Consider the following 23,946-nt stretch of genomic DNA (forward strand, 5'->3'; position numbering starts at 1 on the left):
TATTTTGGATGCTAAGTGCTTTATCACTCAGCCTTCTTTTTATTTACTATTTATGTTTAATGAATAAGCAAATTATTCCGCAATATCTTCAAAATGAGCCACCCTTCAGGTTTATTAAAAATTAATAGGAAATGGGATGGTCAATAGAATTTAGAAATTCTTTTCTACATTTATTCTACACCTGATTTTAATGCAGAGATTGTGAACACCTTGTTTGGACAAACAATATGACAATATATTACTTTTTTATATTTAAAATTTACACATGGTCCACATATCTGCATTTGGAGGAAAAACATGATACTATTATTCGTATTTTGATTATATTTGGAATTCAACGTTTATCAACGACTTCACCAAAGGCTGTAAATAAAACTTTCAGATTCATTTCTTTGATAGAATGCATAATTCATTTTTTAATTAACTAGAAAAAAAAAATGATTTCAAAGTTGCTGTTTGTGCCTCGAATAAATCCCAAAGTTTGGATCAGTATCAGATATGTTGGTGGCAGGGCCGGTCCTAACAATAGCGGGGCCCTATGCGTAACTGATTGCGCGGGGCCTAGTCTGAGTGGGAATAAGGATAATAAGTGAAAATTAAGATTTTGTCTTCAAAAAAAAAATTCGACTTTACTAAGTACAAAATTGCGATCAAATTAACTTTACTTTACGAACCTTGCAACCTTTGGCATATTTATATGCCAGTAACTATAAAAGTAAATAAAGTATTGTAGCTTCCGATTAAGGTGAGAATTCGCCCGATTATTACATTTTATTACATGAAAGCTGACAATGCCTTTTTTCTTTTATCACGCGTAGGATTGGCGTTTTCCGCAATGAATGACGCCCACAAATGACAATTTTGTCTATTTTTCAAGAGATTTGTATGAGTTTTCAGGAGATTATAATAAATTCAGGAGATTTCCAGGAATTTTTCGTATATATTTTGCTTAATAATTACATCTAGAATTAGCGCGTGGCCTATGAAAGCGCAGGGCCCACTGCGACCGCATAGGTTGCGGTGGCCTAAGACCGGCCCTGGTTGGTGTACTCGTTAGCGGCAATAGAAAACATTTCAAAATCTGCTGCCTGTCTCTTAGTTTTGAATGGAGATTTTTACGCCATATCCTTCACTCGCCTTGTAATTACCATGTGCTTCTAGTGCATTCTTTCTTTTAATGAATCACTGCAAGCAAGAACTTTTTTTGTTATTGACATAATCAGTCCTGTAGTTAGTCTTTCAGCAGACTTATTGTCTTGTCTCTTTTTTTGGTCAATAGTCTCATTGTTCCGCCTTCATGGTTTTTGTGTTAGGATGTTGCGTGTTACGTTCTTTCAAAACAGCTACATTTCGTGTATAAAACAAAAATGTTGGCTTTTTATCAGTACCACAATCGATCAAAGAAATAGGGAGAGCCCTAAGGTAGGGAAAGATTTTAATATTTTTTTGTTGAGACGTGATTTTCTACACTTTGAGCTGATGTTTCGGCGGGCCGGATGAAACCGAATCTGAACCGCGGGCCGTATTTTGGGCATCACTGATGTAGCCTATTGTTAAGGCCAATGAAAAAATTGTGCAAAGTTTTAACTTGATCCTAGATGTGGGAGAAATGATATGTAAAACTTTTACCACACAGAGTTTATACAATGTTTGTAGATCTGGTTGAAACGAGTCTGGAGCGTTATTCTATCTTGATCTAGCTTGATTTTACCAGTTATTTATCTCTAGCCAATTGTTGACAACATGACATAAATTTTGTCGACCTCGACATGGCTCAAACTGGGTCGTGCCAGCCGACACTGCTCATAAGCTTTGCAAAAACACAATTTTGCCGTCGCTTTTTCGTGTGTGCGTCTCACCCTAAAGAGAAACCTATGAGTTTGGTTGTAACATAAACTCTTTTTGATATTTTTCTCTATTGATTTACTTCACGGTGGCATCAGAAAATCATGTGGAAGCGACCATATAATTTTTCATTATTAGTATATTATTTAATTGTAGTGATGTTTGCTTTTCATTCTTATTGAAATAATTGTTTTTTTTTAACAAGTTAAGTATAAAAAAAATAGTTTTTAAAAACCTCGCTTGTATTTGGGGAAGGCACCGTTCAATCGTTGACATAGCCTATTTCTCGTTACTTCACGGCATATCTCTTGTCAGCTTAGTACAATGTAAGTCTTCCATGTGGGCACTAATTACGACTAACTTATTTACTAATTGGTAATTTTTTGTGATTGATTCATTTGGTATCGTTGGTTGTGAATATTTGCTCAAAGTTTCAACTTGATCCGAGAATGGGAATGAGGAAAAATAACTTGTACAAGATTTTGACTAGACAGACATAGGACGTATTTATCTTCTTTTTTTTTAAGTGGCGTCTGTAATATATAAGATAAGGTAGGGCAGATCTGTTTCTGTGGTGGTTAACAAGGGTGTCATGTGGCCAGTACAACGACCAACAGCCTTTACTTTTCCCCAACAAACGTTAGGTACCCTTTAGAGCTGGGTGGACTCAGAGGTGCCCAAAGATCGCTAAATTAAAAATCCCAATTTTTTACCAGGATTCGAACCCGTGACCCGAGTTGAAATAAGCTTGGTAAAAATGAAGGTTGCCAAAAGAAAAATTTGGACCACAATGTCTGCTTGAGTTTGAGTAAAAGCTTGACATAGATCTAAATTATCTAGTTAGAAATGTAGGCCAGCTGTAACGCTTATCTCTCTATCAGGCTGTTGTAAATTCTGATTTTCATTGATAACAATTACATGTTTTTTTTTAAAGTGTACTGGACTAACAAACGTTTGTAGTTTAAACTTGGAAAGTTCTTTGTTTACTTTTGGTATTTCGATCAACAAAAAGTGTACAGATATAAAAAAGGCTTTTACCTCCAATCTAAAACGGTAAGAATGTAAATATAATCTTTTTTTTTGTATCATTATTTTATTATTACATTATAACTCTTCATCAGCTAAAAACAAACAAACAACAACAAAAGAATGGAACCGTTCTCGAAAACGAGCATAACGATTTTCCTAGAAATTTGATAGTTGCTGTATCTCTTTGGGAAATGTATTACATAGACTAGTAATTAGCCACAATTAGAAAACTCTAGTTTGACCGTTATAATATGTTAAAATATAATTTAAAAAAAGGAATATTTAGATTGAGGTCTAAACAAACTTGAATAGACCTAGGTCAGTGAGTAGTTCTGTTTGTTGGCCGCCTTCACTTCATAATTTCATGAATAAACAAGCGTTCAGGAACATTTGGTGCCCCATCTTGTAAGTCTAGATCTATAAGTCATATCATTCGAATGTTATTTACTCTGAGTAGATTTAACCGTTCCATTATTTAACCGTTCCATTATTTAACCGTTCCATTATTTAACCGTTCCATTATTTAATAATAAGGCTAGTCTTCGAGTCCGAAGATTAATGAGGAATGCAGTATTTCCCGTGGCTGCGCAGTCCCAGCTGTGACCTACATATTTTTCCACATCCAGGGCAAGCATAACCATTGTCCGCAGGCGGTCGATTTAGATTTTCTTTTCGCCGTCTGCGTTTGTCCTCGGCAGCAGATTTTCTTTTGGTCTGAAATGTGTATCCCGCGGCCTTTTTGAGTGACCTCCAGCTATCTCGTTCTGAGGCCGCATGCAACGAGGTGCTCTCTTCTATGTCAGCCAAGGAAAGTTGACGCCTAAGCTGGTCTTTGAAGCGTTTCCGTGGGGCGCCTCTGTTACTTCGACCACCTTTTAGCTCACCAAAAAAAGATTGCCTTTGGCATACGTTCCATTAGTTTACCTTTCCATTAGCCAGGATTTTTACATGGGAAGAGAGAATTGGGGCAGAGTAAATAGAAACAACTAATGTTTCATTCTTGTTCAACTCTATCACTCATTTGTTATTAAGAGGCAAAAAAAATCGCTCTTACAAAACAGACATCAGCCTCATAAAGGAAGTTTTTAAAGTCTATCTATCTATCTATCTATCTATCTATCTATCTATCTATCTATCTATCTATCTATCTATCTATCAATCTATCTATCTATCTATCTATCTATCTATCTATCTATCTATCTATCTATCTATCTATCAATCTATCTATCTATCTATCTATCTATCTATCTATCTATCTATCTATCTATCTATCAATCTATCTATCTATCTATCTATCTATCTATCTATCGATCTCTATCTATTTATCTATCTATCTATCTATCAATCTATCTATCTATCTATCTATCTATCTATCTCTATCTATCTATCTATCTATCTATCTATCTATCTATCTATCTATCTATCTATCTATCTATCTATCTATCTCTATCTATCTATCTATCTATCTATCTATCTATCTATCTATCTATCTATCTATCTATCTATCTATCTATCTATCTATCTATCTATCTCTATCTATCTAACTATCTATCTATCTATCTATCTATCTATCTATCTATCTATGCATTTCTTTCTCACTCTCTCGTTCCCAAATGTCTTCATACCAAGGTTTGTCCTATATTACAGAAGACATCAAACAAGCTCTGTAACTGCTGCATCGTGCTGTTTAAACAGCCGCTGTTGACGTGTCATTCTGTTGGCGTCACTCTTTGATCTACAATGAGGGCTTTGTCTGGTACGTATCTAAAGCTTAATTTTTTATCACTGTTTATCACGCCTACTAAGGATAATTTGACGCGCTAGACTAAACCAGTTAAATGTTAAATTGAAACTTTTTTTTTTTAAATTGTGTCATATTTCATCATTTTAAAGCTAGGGTTTATGGGTTTGGGGTGCCCATGCTTAAAGAAGTATTAAAGTTCTACAAATCTCTTTTTGAAGCGCTAACAAACACGTCACGTAGAATAGTCAGATTAAAAATTACATATCAAATGTGATCCCACAGCTTGAAAAATAAAAACAATAGAAAAAAGAAACGATATGTTAACTAGACTAAAAAATAAATAGCAAGGTTTCTCTAATTTGTGTTTTGTAGTTTTAGATACGACTAATTCTTTGAGCTTATCTACTAAGGACTCACCCAACTCCACTTCCTACGTGACAACACGGTCTACCTAACAACGTAGAGACTTACTCCTCTAATCCTGGGCTCAACTAATAAGTTACTGAGATGATTGATAAAGGGTTTAACTCTTACAAGTGTCTCACATTTGCTGGGGAAAGTAAAGACGGTTCTTACCATAGAAAGAAAGATGTTTAAATCTATATGACGAAACCTCATTGACAAATGTATCCCGGTTGAAGCGTTGTTAGCTTCTATACAAGTTTCCTAAAAGTAAGTGTTTTTGTTTTTCTACATAGGCAAACTAGTGTCCGGAGTTGTTTTTATTTGCGTGGTGTCTTGTTATGGACAGAATCCATTTACACCTGGACAGTACGACACGGACTGGATTGACTTTTCACCAAAGCCAGATGGCATACCTTTGCACTCTACAGGTAAATCTTTTTTTTTTTTACAAGTACGTGGTTCCAGGGTTGATAACTGGTCTCCATCAGGCTGGAAGCTAACACATTTGATGCAAAGATTCCATAGCCTAGAACTCACCTTTCCAAGAGCGGATCCCCATCACTTTCCTATTGTTGGAGTGGTGGCCCTTTCGCAGTGTCTTGCGGTTATTAAATAGAAATAAAGAAATTCACTGTAGATGCGCCTCGGCAGCTCAACGAGAACCAAAACCTTGAGTCCCCATTACGTATATGATGTGACTCAACAAAGTAATGGTCACATATATTGTGTCACCTTCAGACAAGACTAGATGGAAGAGCTCCCGGTGCAGGCCTTTCCAGATTTCTACAGTCAAAGGGATGCTGTGGAAAAATGCGCTTCTATTCTCAAATGGCCTTTTTTTTTAATAGGGTCGAAACAAACTTGAAAAAAAAAAACGTATTCCAGTGAATAACAACTGTACCAACGTATGTGTGCATCGTCCCTTATAACAAGTACTGGCTTTTAATTGGTTCATTTTGTTAGGGCTTCTCGACATGTCATGTGGGAGACATTGTCTGTATCTCTTACTTTACAAAATTACTTATAAGCACTGTGGAAAATGATTTAAAAATAAGCGAAATACAAAAAATACTTTAGATAAAAAAAAAGCTTATATTAAGTGTATCAATTAGTTTGGATCTGTCATGTAATTACATTTGTAATAAGCCTCAAACGACAATCTATAAACGGGACTAGTTCAGCTTATACCAACACTTCAGCCAATTACTATTTCTTTTCCTTGTTTGATATACTAGGCAAAGTAATTTATTACCAATAGTTAATTAGCTAATTGGTTAATTGTTGTAATTGATTTTTGTGTTGTTAGGTAAACGAAATAATAGTGCTTGATCCGAGATTGGGTGTCGAGAATTAACGTGTACAAACTTTTGGACAAACAGACAGACAGACAGACAGAAGGACATAGTGAGTTGATATAAGCTTTGTAACAAAAATAAGTAAATTCCCCTTTCATACCTTGCGATCTATAGGGTAAATGAATTCAGTTTACCTGTTTATTCGCAAAAGCCTCAAGATGTAAGAAAAGGTCCCCACTTGCATGTAAACAATACTCGTCGCTGTCACTGTCAAAATCAATTTACGCTTGCACTAACAAAAAATGGTTTATTCTTTCACTTGCTTACATTTTGCATTCCAATCTTCATTTCTCTTCCTTTCTCTCATTCTCTTTCTCTCTCTCTCTCTTCTATTTTCTTTCTCTCTCTCGTTTTTCCCACTCTCTATCTCTCTCATCACTCTCTTTACCAGAGACTATGTTTCTTTGTATTAGTCGTACCATGTAATGAGTAATCAGCAATACGAACACATCAAATACAAATCTATCCTGTTCTCAACATTGTGATGTTTAGTATTTGATACTATCTCATGACATTAAACCGAACTAGGCCAATCAGTTTACCGAGATTTCGATCTCTGATATATCATATCGCGATTACAAGGCCAACACATCAAGACTTACTGATAACATAGTTTCTAAGCTATATTTAGAACGAAAGCACTAGTGCAGTGATTCCCAAAGTGGTCTGGTCTATATAGACCCCCAGGGGTCTACGAGGACTTCCAAGGGGTCTACGGAAGTGAAAAAATAAATTGGGGGTCTATGGCCTGTTAATGGGGGTCTACGAAGGCGGATCTCATTGAAGCATGACCATTCATGAAATTGACTCGTTCACACATGATTTGTACCTTTGAATTTCAACCCTGTTAGTGGAATGATTTTTTTTTATTTAAAAATTTTAACGTATTATTTTAAATACCTAAATTGTGTCTACACGAAAGTAATAATTTACATGGCCGAGTCTATAAAATAAAATGTTGACCGTAAATTGTTGGTTATTAAAATTTGGCTTCATTCTTTCTTTGTAGAACAACTATTGCATTTGTTCTTTATTTTTATGTAACAAAGTTTGAAGCTATGTCGCTATGAAACCATCGAAGCTGGAACATCGAGAAAAGTCAACATGAAATAAAATAGATTAAGATTTGAAATACTTTTGAAAACTTTTAAATTCAGAATAAAGCCACAGTAGAAAAATGTTGATTAAACATCATAGGGATGAATAGGTTTGTGAGCGTCTTACAATATATTTACTTAGGCTTATATCAAACTCTAAAAAACTGCACACTATAAGCAAAATATTGACTTTGCCAACCATTGAAGAGGTTTTACAATCTGTTTTACACAATCCTATATCTGATATCATTAAAAATTCCTCTAACCAACAATACAGTTCAAAGGTGTAATGGTGAAATGAGTTTTGGACAATGAATGATTATAGTGTTATTACGATTTACTTTTTTAAAAAGCTGGACTAGTTAACCTTGCCTGATAATGTAGTGGTATTATTATATTTTTGTTATGAATCAAGAAATTCATAAAGAATTGCTTTTTGCCTGAAATTTTGATCAATTGCTCCTTCACACTGAAGTATGATAGTTTTCGAAAGGCTTATCTTTGACACTATTTTTTCTGAGTTCTTGGTTGCTAAGATCCTATTTTAAAACACAGAAATTAAACGGGAATCCGACATCGTCTATTTCACAAACTTGTTTCATAAATTGAAAGAGGTTAACTTGCAGCTACAATGTGATAACCTAAATTTAATCAACACGATGGCATAATCTCAGTGTTTCATGTGAGGATTAAATTAATAAAGCATACAATGACAATGATAAATTTTCTTACTTTCCAAATTTAAATCAGTCAGACATCATCTAATCGAGAAGATAGAATGTTAACCCGAATTAAATTGAAGCCCTATATTGACATTTTATTATCAAAGCTGCCCACCAATAGGCGTTTTTTGTTGTTGTTGTTTAGTTACTTCTTGTAATGCATATTAAATTTTATTTTGCTTTTTTTTTTTTGCTTTGAATGTCATCAATAAATATATATCGCATAGTAATCAGTGAGAAAAGCACATCTGAAGTTAATGAATTTTCAAAAAATGCTGGGGGGTCTACCGAAAACTTAAAAACATGGCAAGGGGTCTACGAGACAAAAAAGTTTCGGAACCACTGCACTAGTGCATTGGAAACACTATTGGCCTCGTCACTTCTATGTTTCCTAACTAGATCACTAGAAATGATAATGTACATTTACAAATATTCAGGATTGAAGTACCAGAAAAGTATCAGAAAAGATATATTTAAATAGGCCTATAAATTCATATCTAAAATACACCCAAATCCGACGGGCCCTAATGCTCGATTCAGATTGCCGGCTTTTTCTACTCATGACACCTCTCTGACATAAGTGAATGAATGAAGCATTTTATAATTCATTTAAAACGTTCAGAATGTTCAATATTTGCATCACAACGTATTTTTTTGTCGTTTCGTTACTAACAAGCAGTACACACCGGCTACGCCCGTTGATTTGTTCTCGGGCTTCATATTGTTAAGTATAGCCGCAACATTCCCTTGTATCACCCCAGCAAGAGAATTATTGTATATGTTACAATGAAATGAAATTGCCCGCTTTCTTTCTCTTTCCTTTTATCTCTTTCTTTCTCTTTATCTCTCTCTCTTTCTCTCTATCTCTCTCGGAACCCTCCCTCTCCCAATCAGCCTCTCCTCACCCCTACCCTCCTACCCACAACAAAAAGACTACAAATAATCTCTGACTTTTCTTAGGTTTCTCATTTCAATATTTATTCGACCCTATTTGTTTTTCAAAGTCCCCCTCCCCCCTCCCAACACACACATCCACTTTCACACTTTGCGGCCCCTTTTATTGACAATGACAGCCGCAAACCGTTTTTTTAAAGCATCCTCCAATTGATGTGCCAAAACTCAAAACCTTAAACCCAATTGATAGATCCTTCACCAAACACTTTTCAAACTTTCAAAGTTATGCTAAGTTTTATCATGATTGGTCAAACGGTCTTGATTTCTATGCGGGACACACGCCTTACATTCTGCTATATAGATATGAATGTGTCGGCTGATCGATTAAACCAATTTTACATTCTACTTTTTCGTGACAAAATAAAAGAATGTGAAAGGAAGATTCCCCAAGTTTGACATAGATCTCAATTCAATCCACTAGATCAGTGACACTCAAACTGAGGCCTGTAGGCCGCGGGTCTTATGCGGCTAGTAATAGATAGGACATAACGAGAAATGCCACTGGCGTGTCATGTTCAGCTCGTGATCGATGTTATAGGGCCACTAGAAACTTTACACTCTGCATAGCTTTGGTTCTAAAAGAACTGATGTGTTCTAAGTTTGATGCGGCCCTAGGCCCCCATATCGAAATAGGTCGCTACCGATCATTGACATAATACAGACTATGGTTTTTCTGTTTCTTTTAAACTATATTTATCTGTATTTTAATGTAATCCTTATGTTAATTTACTAAGCAATACATCGTGTAATTCAGTATTTAACTCACCTTTAATTATGTATATTTTTTTCTCCTACAAAATATCTAGTGTATTTCCCCAAACCATCTGGACTATATTCTCCTATTTTATTCATCGGTGGTATGTATGGTTGGGCGAGTTCTGGTTACTATTCCATCCTTCTGACTGAGCTGGCTAGTCGCGGTTACATCGTTGTCGGCTTTGACCGTTACTACCCAGGTCAACTGGACCAGCTGACGTCTCCAGTGAGAGCTGTAGGTCGCCAGAATGAGAGCCCTTCCATAGAGTTGTTCTTTAACACGACCCAGTGGGTAAGTGTGATGTTAGTATCCACTTGTATTTCTAGATGTACATTTAGAGACGCGACATCCAAGCGTTTGCTGGAGATTCGCGAATCAAAGTTACATAACTTAAATCGCATAATAAATGAGCTCCATAATGCTTTAAGTAAAGTTCAGCTTGCATAATATTTTTACAGGGTTTAGAATGAACCACAATAATCAAACGACCCTGAATTTTTACTTATATCATTTATATACTCTGCAATTTCAGAATAATTCTAGAAATATCTGGATTCTCGATACGCGAAGACTGTTTATTTTTAGCCCCCATTGGAGTTTATCAGCTATTTTAAGCTTGTCCATTTGCTTTCAGTTTGTTTCAAATCAATAATTCTGACAAAACTACTTTTTTGCTTTTGTTTTTTTTTTGATACTCAAACTTGATACCCATGTCAACAAGAAGCGCGTGCTATAGCCAAGCTTGTTTTGTTCCATATTATCTAGGATGGATATCTAGCTATAGCCGTGATATGCTATTCATTGTGATATGTAGATGAGAAGATCTGTTATATTTAGGACTAGCCGGATAGGACCCTCGTGCTTTAATTTGTCCCTCATCTAGTGCATTAGACAAAGAAATTAATTATGTTAAAGTAATGAGTGAACGTAAAATGCTAAATAAAACAAAATGTTAATTTCGAATGTATTGGATACTCGAGCCACAGACTTGTCAGTGAGTAACACTTTGAAGTAGTTTTCAAGTACATTGAATAGTCAACTAAGAGGTCAAGAAAATAATAAAAAAAAAGACCTGAGAGGCCTAACCTAGGTTATTGTAGACGTAGATTTAAAATTGTATTTAATAAAATAAAATAAAAACCCAGACAGTGCCTCGTGTAAGACTTTCGGTCGTGTCTAATTGCTATAGTGGTAATAATATTTTTTAAACACAAATTTCAAAGTTCATTTGATTAAGTAACGAAATGAACAGACTATATTTTGTACGTTCATGTGTAAAAGTAAATATTAGGAATGGAGGTATTAAAATTTATGTCCACATGGCTATTCAACCTACATGCATTAAGTCTATAGCGTACATAGAACTGGCCAACCTTTTTTTTTTTTGTTAGATCTTGAGCGTGCAGTAGTCGTACTTTAAAACTGTTTTTAAGTCTTACACACATACACATACATTCACACAAACATACATACACACACACACAAATTAGAGAAGAGAAAATGAAAGAGAGAATGAGAGAATTAGAGAGACAGGGGGAGAGAGAGACAGATGGAGAGAGAGAGATAGAAAGAAGGAGGGAGGATTTTTTTAAAATATCACAATGGAATCTCAATTATGTCCTCAATTAAAGTGGATCTTTTTTTTTCTAGATCAAGAACCATTTGTCCGATCAGATTGTAGCTCAGGCTGACTGGACCAAGACTTCTTTGTTGTGTCACTCTGCTGGTTGTGATGATACACTAGTCATGGTCAACGTGAGCCGGACAATAGCCCAGGTCATGAACTTCACAATTCTAGGTCGTATACACATCATTTAATCGTCTAAATCTATACTTATGTCATTTTCTTTAAATAATAGTGTTATCTCTTTCTAAGATATATTTGTATTAAAAAAAAAAGAAACTTAATAAAACCTAAAATGAAGCTATCACTTTCTGTGATCTCTAGCTCTATTAATTCTTTTGGTTGGTCACTTTAATGACCGAGATATTTAGCAAGCAAGCGTATTTCTAAAAGTTAAATGAATAGAAACTTTATGTTATAATTTCCGCTTTCTTCAAGAAAACATTGCAGTGAATATATAATACTGAGGCATTCTCGTACTCTAAATGTTTCTCATGGATAATTGCTTTTGTTAAAAGAGGAGGGGGGCTTATGTCTCTTTTTCTAGCTTACACTTCTTTTTGAAGCTTCATGCCTCTTTTTGGAGCTTTGTGCCTCTTTTGGAGCTTCGTGACTCTTTTGGAACTTCGTGCCTTTTTTTTTTTTTAGCTTTGTGCCTCTTTTTGGAGCTTTGTGTCTCTTTTTGGAGCTTTGTTCCTCTTTTTGGAGCATTGTGCCTCTTTTTGGAACTTCGTGCCTCTTTTTGGAACTTTGTGCCTCTTTTTGGAGCTTCGTGTCTCTTTTTGAAGCATTGTGCCTCTTTTTGGAACTTCGTGCCTCTTTTTGGAACTTCGTGTCTCTTTTTGAAGCATTGTGCCTCTTTTTGGAACTTCGCGTCTCTTTTTGGAGCTTTGTGTCTCTTTTTGGAACTTCCTGCCTCTTTTCGGTTAGTCCGTCCTCATATCGCTTTTTTTTTGGCGTACACCTACTGCCGATATTGGTTGTTCCCAATAAATAGCGTGGAGATTGAAGTCCAGACACTTATTAACTGTATTGTAAGTTACCGTAATTAGTATGATTCTTCCAATACTATATTTTCTTCTTCAGACTTACAGCTTTAGGTTTTTTAAATAGTTTTTTAGTACTTGATGAAAGGTTTGGAATTGGCTTTCCATTTATTTCAGGCCAAATTTGTTGGCTGCAATCAAGACTTACCTATAAAGCATTAAGACTTACCTATTAAGCATTAAGTCTTACCTATTAAGCATTAAGTCTTACCTATTAGACATTAAGAAATACCTATTAAGCATTAAGACTTACCTATTAAGCATTAAATCTTACCTATTAAAATGTATATTAGTAAGAAATGTTTAAAGCCTTAAAGCTTGTGTATGGTCTGTTATGATCTCGTAATTATTATAATGCTGACATGACAAATATTATAACATTTGCTCCAAAGTTTTGAACAAAACTCTCTCCTTTCTTTCTGTTTCTCCACTGATAACAGGCTTCAGTGTTTCTAGATCCAATGAGTTTGGATGCAATGGTCTTGCAGACCTTAAACTCTAAGGTGAAAATTCTGGCTTCCATGTCTCAACTGTCTGAAGAGAAACCTATGTGCTGTATTCCTGGGACAGACTACAGAAAAATTTACGATCTTATGAACTGCACCAAGGTCAGAATGCAGGTCAAGGACTTTGGTCACTGCGACATTATGGACGATTTACTTTGGGATGGTAAGTTTTTTTTCTTATACATTTCGTTCTACCTATTATCCATCACTGTTTAATATCTGTAGTATCTTATCTTATATCTTATATAATACAGACACCACTTCCAAAAAGAATATGATTACGTCCTACGTGTCATGCATTTAGTCATGCATATTAACCAATGACCCAAAATCTGCCCAAAAAAAACATAGTAATAATAAAATTGTACCCTAAAACAAATGCCGCTAGTTACTTTAATTATCATTCTTTTTACCAGACAGACATATAGACAGACAGACAGTCAGAGTGAGTTGATATAAGCTTTGTAAAAATATATCTTAATAATAAACTAAAAAAAAAATGGTCTGCTCGGCCTCTTACATTATGGGCTGGACAAAGTGTCACAATTGTATATTTAAAGGGAGGCAATTCACTAAATTTTAGAAGTTTTAATCCTTTTTGGAGCTACAGAACTTTAGGAATATACCCACATTAGATAAGGAACTTCAGTTATTGAACCTTAGCTTTGTCAGAAGGCAGGAGAGCCACTGGTCGTCCTCTTTTAAGGTATACTGATGTATTCAAAGTTTAAAGCTCTTCAAAATTGACACTAAAAGCTGTTTAAAAGTGGCACTGGATAGATCCACATTGAGAGCACGAATAAAGGAAGGGTCCTGGATTGCAGATGCCGTACAGATGCCCAGCCTGTGAAAGCTAATTTTGCTTGAGTGCCAGATGTGAAGATCTTTCGTTTCGATCTAAAGATGTCTTGAGGTTACTTTACGATTGTGTTGATTAGACTATGTCAAAAGATTCTGGTCTCTTGCAAAGACTTTCCTACGAGTAACAGACAGAAGCAAGACACGGTATCATGGAATGGGCGAGTCTTAAACTGGCCGAGAAACTGAAATGAGTACTAATGGCAGGCAGATAATGAGATGGCCTAAGGGTTTCCTGTAAAAGGGCAATCAAACATATTTGAATGGAATGTGAATGTCTACTAATAATTCATTATCTCTTTCCTAAATAAAACTACACGATTTAAAATACATTTAAAACAAGGTTACAAAGACAGTTTATGTGGAAACACAAACTCAAAATCGGCCCCCGAAGTGGTCCACCCAGGCAGGTAAAAAGGCAGGTTTTAATATTTCCAGAAAGAATATCAGAATGAAATTTTATCAAAGGCGAATGACAGAGAAGAATGGAGAAAGAAGGTTGACAGATCATGTGTGGTGTCCCAGCAAACCAAAGGATAGGTGAAAGTGAATGTGAAGTTAAATGTGAACCAGGCCAAACTGATGTCTTATAATGAATATCTAATTGATCTAATTGTTTGTAAAGGGTCAATTTCTTATTCAAATCCTCAAAAAGAAAAAAACATTTCGTAAAAAAAAAATAATCCTTTTAGTCCTTGGTAAAATGTTCTACAGATAAATAGTAGCCCTGCGGCCGGTGTGTGCCTACATGTCAACCAAAGACTCCAGTGTTTGTTACTATTAATAGTGAATAGTTGTAAAAATGGTGTATTTATATTAAGAAACTGCTTGCATAATTGATTTAAAAAATTAGATTTTTCGCTTTCAGAAAAGAAAAAAGTTGATCTAAAATATCATGATGTCGGATTTTCATTTTCTTTTATAGTTTCTGAGATCTAAACGGGACAAACAGGCCACACAAAACTAATAGCGTCTTTTCCCCTTTCGGGGACCGCTAAAAATGGATCAAAATATTTTCTTTCTCCTCTTCCTGCGCCTTGTATTGGACTGTGATGAGAGCTAACAGTTTGACCATCTCTCCATTCCTCTATTTATTTGATGTTGAGTGAGGTTGGGGAGCACTTTCTTTCTCACTATTATATGTTTGTCTTTAATCACTAAAACTCAAGTATTTATTGCCATGCTTTCACCATTTTTTCAAGTGTTTAGACTTTTTTAAAAATATACTTTAGCAAATAAAATGTACATTTGGAGATCTGTTGACCTTGCGTACTTTATTTACTGTTACAGTTTGTCATTCGGCCAACGTTTGCAGAACTACGAACAACACCAGGCTAGAGAACTACCGAACTTTTGCAGCGGGTGTCATCCATGGATTTCTGCAGTGGGCAATTTACGGAAAGACCGACATGCAAAAATACGTGACCAATCAAGCGTACATGCCATTACCACTTGTGGACTTGGCATTTGATTTGAACTGCTAGTTGACACTCTATACAACTTTACTTTGATTAAATTAACTTTTTTTTAGATTGAGGAGATTTATGCATTCTTGGGAGCCCAATTCAAAATATGGCATGTACAGAAATATTTTTTTTGTGACAGATTTTTCTTTTTTTTTCCCCTTTATAATAACAAGTTACTGTATGAACTGTTTATGGATTGTAGATGGTATAAAATAATAAAATGAAAAAAAAAAATAATATGTACACTAAAGTTGCGCAACACTTACCAATGTAATGTACACATATTTTATAATATGAATATCAACGCCTCTTATAAAGACTACCGCTTAGATCTACTATATAGATAATTAAAGATGTCTTTTTTTGTTGCGTAATTATATTACTTAAAAATAAAAATTATATTGAATTCGAAAATGATTGTTCATTTTGATTTCAAGAGTACTGGGGTCCTAGTAGAGTAGGATTTTATTAATAGAGATAGGTCATGGATATCATTATATTTCACTACGGTTGCACCCATATTTGGCATTCATATTTGTGATTTAAAGCTGAATTTTATAGTTATAAACAAGTAGCAAAATAACAGTATTTTTAAAGTATCACTTCCTCCTTTATGAAACTGATGGCTGACTATAACTTCTCATTCTACAGTATTTCTTGTAATACTTGGATTGTACGAAGAGTCTTTCCAGTGAGCATGGATATTAAGTACTTCTATTACAGTCGAGCTCATTTCTACATAAGATGGTGCGCAAAATGTTCATGAATGGTAACAAACATTTGAGCCGAATGCGGGAATACCCGCTGAAAGCGTGCTCAAGATAGCTTTCTTTAGTTTCAGATTATTATATTTTTATTATATAACGGTCAAACCAGAGTTTTCACCGTGTGACCAATCAGCTATTATTTTGTTTTGTTTCTGAATGATATACATAAACTGTCAAATTTCTAATATCTAGGAAAATCTTCTAATTCGTTTTCGAAAACAGCTGACACTCACCCATAAAGAGTTTGAAAGATAAAAAAAAAAAGATTCCCCTTTCAGACCTTGTGATCTACGCGGCAGATTATGTAAAAGTCATCTTTTCTGCGACCCAAGGTGAACGAGGGTGTCATGTGGCCAGCAAAATTACCAATCGCCTTTACTTTTTGTTTGTAAAATGTTTTACATATTTCGGATGTTCCTTCAGAGTTGAAGATAGTTTACTTCCTAGTCCAAATGGGATGGGAGCGGACAGGGTTTGAACCCGGGACCATCGATAAATCCAAACAACAATTCAGCGAGCAAACCGCACGACCAGGCAGCCATCCCCAACAAATGTCAGGCTAATAAGAGGAATTGTAACGATAATAATAACACTAACAACGACACATTGTTTTTCTTGATAAAAAAACAAATAAACAAATAAGAAGTATGTGGTATAATATTTAAAAACAATATTCAAAGGTTTGAAGTAGCTCGTGATGATCAACGATGGCAGTAACACAAAGACAGAGCTACATCTTATCTCAACAGCACAAGTTATATCCTAGTTTCAGCTGGGTCCATGTATCCACAATTCTTTGGTCACTCACTTGTTCAACTGTTTTTGTGTTTTTCTAAACATTCATCAGTAAGGTGATTGTGTGGAAGAGAAAAATAGAAATACTATCTGTTTAAAATACATCATGTATTTCAGTCCATATTTTTAAATCAAGAGATGTACAACTATGAATAAAGCTTCCAATGAGATCAAACGTGTGTCTACGAAAGTCATTGTTGTCATTATTATCTGGCTATACATCTGAGACCATGCGTTAAAGAAGACCTCAACACTGACCTGCGACGTCTTAACCTATGGGCAGTGGAGACCAATAGCTCGTTGCCACGTCACAGGTCTGTACGACTTGGCAACGAGCGATTGGTCTCCACTGCCCACAGGTTGCGACGATGCATTTCAAAGCACAGGCCTTCTATTCCGATGGTCTCGATACATCTCTCTCTCCAGCAAAAGAAACCTGTAGCCTCGCCTTTTTTAATGAAGCTATCTGTGAATTACAATCCTATTTCAAATTCAACCCTTTATGTCAGTGTCGGCCTATAGTAACAGTGACACGGGTCACGGGAGTTAGGTAGTCCATTTCCTCTTTCTCCTGTGACTGACTCAGCGGCGTGTCTGTTTCCTGCCTCGTATGCACTTCATCAGGAGAGCCTCCTCCGCCCATGTCGCGAATGTCCTGAAGTCGGTTGAGTTTATGAAATTGTTGAAGAAATTTAGACGGGCTCAGCTGATTGGACTTGTCACCCGCTGTAAGAGATAGAAAAAGCAAGTGTGATTATAAACATAACATTAAGTGTAGAAATAGATTTGTACTTTATGGTTAAACTAAAGAACACCGTAGTTTCATGGTATTTTCTTTGGGCTTAGATATAACAATTGGCATAAAAGGATTTAATACAGTAATACAAACACCCTTTAGCTGTAACTAACAAAATATGTTACATAAGGAAAAAAAAAGGCAAAAATTCATTTCAAGTAATACAGTGTCATCTTGACCTTTGTTTTTTTTTTAACAAACACAAAGCAAGCGTTACAAGTCGTAATGTTACTTGCATTCTCCTACGACCTAGGGCATTTCAACTCTAAAGGTTAGACATATTATCAACAGCTTAATATTTATTTTTTAGGATATTTAAATGCACAGTTACTATATAGATTAATCCGAATATAATTGTTTACCTTTAATATCTGAGAACACCAATGGTGAATCTGCAGAAGAACCTTCGAATAGAAAATCTGTATTAGCATTTTCTGTTTGATTCATTGGCGGATTGTTTGTCGTTTCCCGCCATTTAAAGCTCTTGACTAGCCCGCTCTGCTCTACATAACCAGACGATGAGTCTGTCTGGGGTGATGATTTGATATTAGGTTTGCGTAGGTTTGATTTGGATACAATAAGTCCATTACCGAGTCCACTGTGGTGCGACCTTCGCCACGTATCTCGACCGAAGGGGTCACGCAACGCTGCAAGACTGGGCCGGAGGGGATCGCGATGTATCCTAGATTCATTTTCTGTTAATTGACTGGTCGTTATCTCATCCATTTCCCGGAAGTTGGGAGATAGATTGTCTTTTGTTTCCCTGAGTGGGCTAAGATGAGATAACTTCCGGTTGTTGTGGGACGAGTCGCTATGGGATTGGCTAGAATGTCTGCTCTGTGAAGAGCCGTCACCAAATGTTGAGGGCGGTGGTGGTGGAGGAGGGTTTCCACTTGCGATGTATCCCTGGTTGAAAGCGTATATATTTGTGGACACCGATCCGGCGTTTGTTAGGGAAGACCTATCAAATAAGCTTGGTGAAACGCCTTTAACGTCCAACTGAGATACGCCTTGGTGATCAAGGTGGACTTGATGTTTCTTGCCGTGCGCTTCGCCTCGGACATACCTAAGGTTACCGGACAGAGCCAGGTGATTAGCCGCTATAGGCGGCAGAGTCAAGGTAGTGGTGTGTCCGTTACCCGCGTGCGGTGACAGGCATGACAGGATGCTTCCACGGGAGTGGCGGGGAGACTTCCCAACCACCACGTAGTCCACGTTATTGTGAGGGTCAAGGTGAAGGTCGCCGTGTCGTATATGCTGCCTCGCTCTTTTCAGCACCAAAATGCAGGACTTATAAGTCTCGGATAACTTCCGGTCCTGCTGACTTTCAGATTTGAGATTATTGCTCATCGCTTCTGTCTCTGTCACATTTTCTGTCCTGAAACACAGGAATGCATTCTTAAATACAGGTACACCATGAAGTAGATACAAACTGTACAAAAACTATCTACCTAAATAAAATGTAATAAAATCATCAAAAACTCCTCAAATATTAAAGGTAGCATAAGAAAGCATAAGGAGTTAACTTTTTGTTTTTTATAGATAAATAAAAATGTTACATCTGTAAACAAATAGTACTGAAATAATTAAATTTCAGGTGTTAGTAATTGTCAAAATTCAACAAAAGCAAAGATTTAGATTGAATATAGAACTTTACCAATGCTCGTTGGTAGCACTTGATGTTCCAGACAAGATTCTTGTGTCCAGTCTGGGCAAAGTGGAGGACAATTTCTTCACTGCCGAGGGCGTGTCCTGATTTAAAGTGTGGTTGGTCAATGCGATAGTGATTTGACCATTCTCTACCCCATCCTTTAAGATGTTGTAGGTTGCTAAAAGTATAAAAAAAATGCATAAATGTGAAAATTTAGCTGATTTAGGAACAAACAAACAAAAAACATAGAAAAACATCACAACAAATACATTGAAGAATTTTCTATTGCAAATTTTATTTTGATTAATAATTTAAAAAATTTTTTTTAAAGCTAACTTTCTTTCCTAATTTTTCACTGTAATTGTTGATTTTATTATTACTATAAAAGTCATCGAATGCTTCATTAGAATGCTCATCCTTATGATCATCTGTACTTTGACTTTCGTCCTAAGGGGTGCTATTCCTATTCGAGTAACACCAATTCCCTCCACTTTCCCTAGTCAGCAGCTGTCCTGTGCAGGAGATCTAGAGAGAAACACCGAGCCATTCTTTTACGTTGTCCAGCCAGTTGTTTTTTTTTTTTTTGGACGACTCTTTCTGCGCTCTCATACAATGTAAAAAAGAAATTATTAATAAGAAAGTTTCCCTGGCCACGGATTAATGGTATTGATATGACCGTAGCGTTTCCAAGGAGCTGTGTAGACAAACAGTGTTAATAATCGACACAAATATCACAGACTACCGTTTGAGTAAGGGGAATGTTAAAACAAACTTATACAAAACTCACTCACTACTAGGACTTAAACCCACGACATTGAGCTCGGCAGTTAAACACCGTAGCTCTAAGTTACTTAATCCCTTTTGTTTTTAAGAATGTGAAGAAGTGTGTGTATGGTTAAGTTACTTAAACTATGTCCTTACCAGCTGCCGCTGTCAGCTTTTTCTCAACCACCGAACTGATGACGTCATTCTCGTTGAAACCGTACACAGAGCACATGTACTTGACGATCGCAGTGTTGATGGCGCTTTCGGGAAGTCTCTTGGGCACAGTCGCTACTCGACTGACAGGTCGACCTTCAGGCTGGGTCATCCACTGGTGTGACAGGAGCTCTTCGGCATTGATCCGACGTCCTTCCTGGTGCTCCAGGAGCCTCCCCAAGAGCTGTTGGCAGTCTGAAACAACGACATCAATTTATTTCTCCCACAACTATTCTCGGATCAAGTTGAAACTTCGCACAATTATTCTTTGATATAGACAAGACATGAATCAATGAAAAATATTTTTACCAATTGTTCAATTAATTACTGATTATTATTATGATGTTTAATACCAATTTGGGAAATTAATTTTTCGGTATTCATAGAAACGACTAAATGAGAAGGGTTTTGTACACATATATAATTGAAGACGTTCTTTCCTCCAAACCTGTTCTCAAATCAAGTTCCAAATTTTAAACAATTATTTATTGTACCTAACAAAACATTAATCAATGAAGAAATCTTAACCAAGTAGGCAATTAATTAGTTGTAATTAATTATTTTGCTTGATATCAAATAAGGGAAACGAACTTCTACATTATTTTGATATATAGTGCCCCTTAAATAAGCTTTCTTTCTTTTTTTTTTTTAAAGGATTTTAAAAAATATTTTGCTTGTTAATTATTTGCATTAAACTTTTTAGTACGTTCAATATAAGCATTATTCTATTATTTTTTAAACACTTTTTTTTTATTTTGTGTGGACATTGGTCAGTCCCAGGATTGAGGCTACCATGTTATAGCGCTTTTGTAAAAGGAAAGATCGTACGTGAGAATGTTAATGAAGAGGATGTCAATAACCAAATTCATTAAAATGTTTTTGAGTCATTAATAAGAGGTACAATCTTTGACCTAATAGTTACATTACATCTAATTATTGTATTTTGCTCTAGCTATCTTACAATTCTAATCGTATAATTCTCGAGTCAATCTCTTCCCAAGTTTTATCTCCTCTTTAGCTTAGTGAATTTTCTATATAAAAACACAATTTATTAATTACGCCTAATTGATTAATAATTGGTTTATTTTTCATTGATTCATATGTTGTTATCGAGCATAATCTTGTATGCAAACATTTGATGACGATTGGATGAGTAGAAGTGGGCGAAAAATCGATTGAAAAATTAAATTCTAAGCATACAAGAAACATACAAGAAAATTTACGAGAAACATACAAGAAACATAGTAGAAACATATAAGAAACATGCAGAGTGAGTAATTATAAAATTATATATGCACTACTAAAAAATTTCCCCTTTCAGACCAAGCGATCTATAGGACAGATGATGTAAAAGTAATCTGTTCCGATGGCCCACAGTTAACGAGAGTGACATGTGGTCAGCACAACGACCAATTACCTTTACTTTTCCCAAACTAATGTCAGTTACCCATGACATTACTCAGATGCGCCCAAGGATCCCGAAATTAAATATCTTCACAAGGATTCGAAAGCATTACTATTATTTATTATTTTACTGATATAAGGAGCGAATCACTACTTTATACCTTAATACTCATCCTAATATAAAAACTGACTCCAGTGAATCAAGCCAACGTGTTTATTACCTACCCTGAGAAACAAAGACAGGCATTGTAACACCCTTGAGTATCAGTGAATACAGTTGAGGAAGTGACGTTTTATCGTCTGGTAAAAATGGTAACTTCCCTGTCAACATGGCGAAGAAGCAAACACCACTGTCAAAAATAATTATTCATTTTAATCATTCAACATACAACATTTTTAACGAATATATATTTCATCCTCCAGGGAGTACAGCTATTTTAATTTGGTTTGATGAATCTAATATATCACTGTGGTCGTGTCAAGTTTGGCACACACGAAAAGAAATACGGATTTTAAAAGTACTATTTGCACCACCAACCACCTCAAGCAATACGAATAAAAAAAAAAGATTACCACGCATTTAAGAGCTCACTGATAAATGTAAACCCATATACTATTAGAACGATATGAAGGCGCCATTTAAACAGAGGAGATACCTTCATTCTCTTGAATTCACATGTTAACATCATAGGTTTTAGGAGTGGTTAGGTGTTCCTTTGTTGGATCGCATGTCTCTGGTTCAAATCGTGTTGGAGGCTCAGAGTTTTCAATGTTATTTTAAAGACTGGTCAAAGTCGTAACCAAAGAGAACATTCAGGAATGCCAGGTCTAAGCCTACCCAGATATTAGTGGTCACCTGGATGACTGTCTGGTCACGTGGTGTAATATCAGAATGTCATTTCGAAGGCCCCGGATTCAAACCCTGCCCACTGCCATCTTCTGCCGTAATGTGGGCGGTTAAGGCTAGTTATCTCTAAAAAAAAAAAGGAAAGCGTAGCCGTTGGTCTTAGTGGTGACTTCTCTATCAGTTGGTTGACTTTGAAACAGTTGGTCACTATTTGCAACGGGGGAACATTTTTACATCATATTCTCCAAAGATCGCATTGTCTCAAGGCAGGACTTATGCCGATTGCTCCAAATTTTCAACCCACGCCTGGCAGTGGACCCGCAATTTAAATTAAGTTATCACTATCAGTTACGGTTCTTGTCAAAGGTTTTAAAGCATTAAACTAATTAGTGTATCATACGATTGACGAAAATTTAATTAATCCACTAGCGCCTATTTCTTTGGAGTGGCTCCCTATGTATGTTGTACAACAAATGTTGATAGAGAGATCTATGCATGTTGTACAACAAATGTTGATAGAGAGATCTATGCATGTTGTACAACAAATGTTGGTAGAGAGATCTATGCATGTTGTACAACAAATGTTGATAGAGAGATCTATGCATGTTGTACAACAAATGTTGATAGAGAGATCTATGCATGTTGTACAACAAATGTTGGTAGAGAGATCTATGCTTGTTGTACAACAAATGTTGGTAGAGAGATCTATGCATGTTGTACAACAAATGTTGGTAGAGAGATCTATGCATGTTGTACAACAAATGTTGATAGAGAGATCTATGCACGTTGTACAACAAATTTTGATAGAGAGATCTATGCATGTTGTACAACAAATGTTGATAGAGAGATCTATGCATGTTGTACAACAAATATTGGTAGAGAGATCTATGCATGTTGTAAAATAAATGTTGATATAGAGATCTATGCATGTTGTACAACAAATGTTGATATAGAGATCTATGCATGTTGTACAACAAATGTTGATATAGAGATCTATGCATGTTGTACGACTAATGTTGATAGAGAGATCTATGCATGTTGTACAACAAATGTTGGTAGAGAGATCTATGCATGTTGTACAACAAATGTTGGTAGAGAGATCTATGCATGTTGTACAACAAATGTTGATAGAGAGATCTATAGATCTATGCATGTTGTACAACAAATGTTGGTAGAGAGATCTATGCATGTTGTACAACAAATGTTGATAGAGAGATCTATGCATGTTGTACAACAAATGTTGGTAGAGAGATCTATGCATGTTGTACAACAAATGTTGGTACACAGATCTATGCATGTT

General features: G+C 35.7%; 2 protein-coding genes across 5 annotated transcripts in view; one reads left to right on the forward strand and one right to left on the reverse strand.

Annotated features, from left to right (window-relative positions):
• The first annotated feature begins 2,583 nt into the window (after nucleotides 1-2,583).
• LOC106056453 (uncharacterized) lies at nucleotides 2,584-15,781 on the forward strand. Its single transcript, XM_056033185.1, has 7 exons — nucleotides 2,584-2,898; nucleotides 4,522-4,630; nucleotides 5,317-5,451; nucleotides 9,958-10,199; nucleotides 11,559-11,684; nucleotides 13,019-13,247; nucleotides 15,233-15,781. The coding sequence occupies exons 2-7, from the start codon at nucleotides 4,615-4,617 to the stop codon at nucleotides 15,424-15,426; spliced, it is 942 nt and encodes a 313-aa protein (XP_055889160.1). The 5' UTR covers nucleotides 2,584-2,898; nucleotides 4,522-4,614; the 3' UTR covers nucleotides 15,427-15,781.
• A 1,033-nt stretch (nucleotides 15,782-16,814) lies between these two features.
• LOC106056452 (serine/threonine-protein kinase par-1-like) overlaps nucleotides 16,815-23,946 on the reverse strand; it is a 44,779-nt gene continuing 37,647 nt past the window's right edge. For all 4 annotated transcript variants that reach the window (XM_056033621.1, XM_013213214.2, XM_013213218.2 and 1 more), the window contains 5 exons: nucleotides 22,025-22,149; nucleotides 20,339-20,590; nucleotides 19,424-19,595; nucleotides 18,129-19,144; nucleotides 16,815-17,696 (listed from right to left, as the gene is read on the reverse strand). In XM_056033621.1, the coding sequence (XP_055889596.1) occupies nucleotides 17,476-17,696; nucleotides 18,129-19,144; nucleotides 19,424-19,595; nucleotides 20,339-20,590; nucleotides 22,025-22,149 (1,786 nt within the window). In that variant the 3' untranslated portion in view covers nucleotides 16,815-17,475. The remainder of the gene's footprint in view (nucleotides 17,697-18,128; nucleotides 19,145-19,423; nucleotides 19,596-20,338; nucleotides 20,591-22,024; nucleotides 22,150-23,946) is intronic.

Source organism: Biomphalaria glabrata, chromosome 6 (assembly GCF_947242115.1).
Source record: "Biomphalaria glabrata chromosome 6, xgBioGlab47.1, whole genome shotgun sequence".
Lineage (NCBI taxonomy): Eukaryota > Metazoa > Mollusca > Gastropoda > Planorbidae > Biomphalaria > Biomphalaria glabrata.

What these genes read in the sequence shown, in the direction of transcription:
- LOC106056453 (XM_056033185.1), top strand. An exon ending in CATACCTTTGCACTCTACAG is followed by an intron (nt 5,452 to 9,957) that starts GTAAATCTTTTT and finishes CAAAATATCTAG; the next exon opens with TGTATTTCCCCAAACCATCT. An exon ending in GGACGATTTACTTTGGGATG is followed by an intron (nt 13,248 to 15,232) that starts GTAAGTTTTTTT and finishes TTACTGTTACAG; the next exon opens with TTTGTCATTCGGCCAACGTT.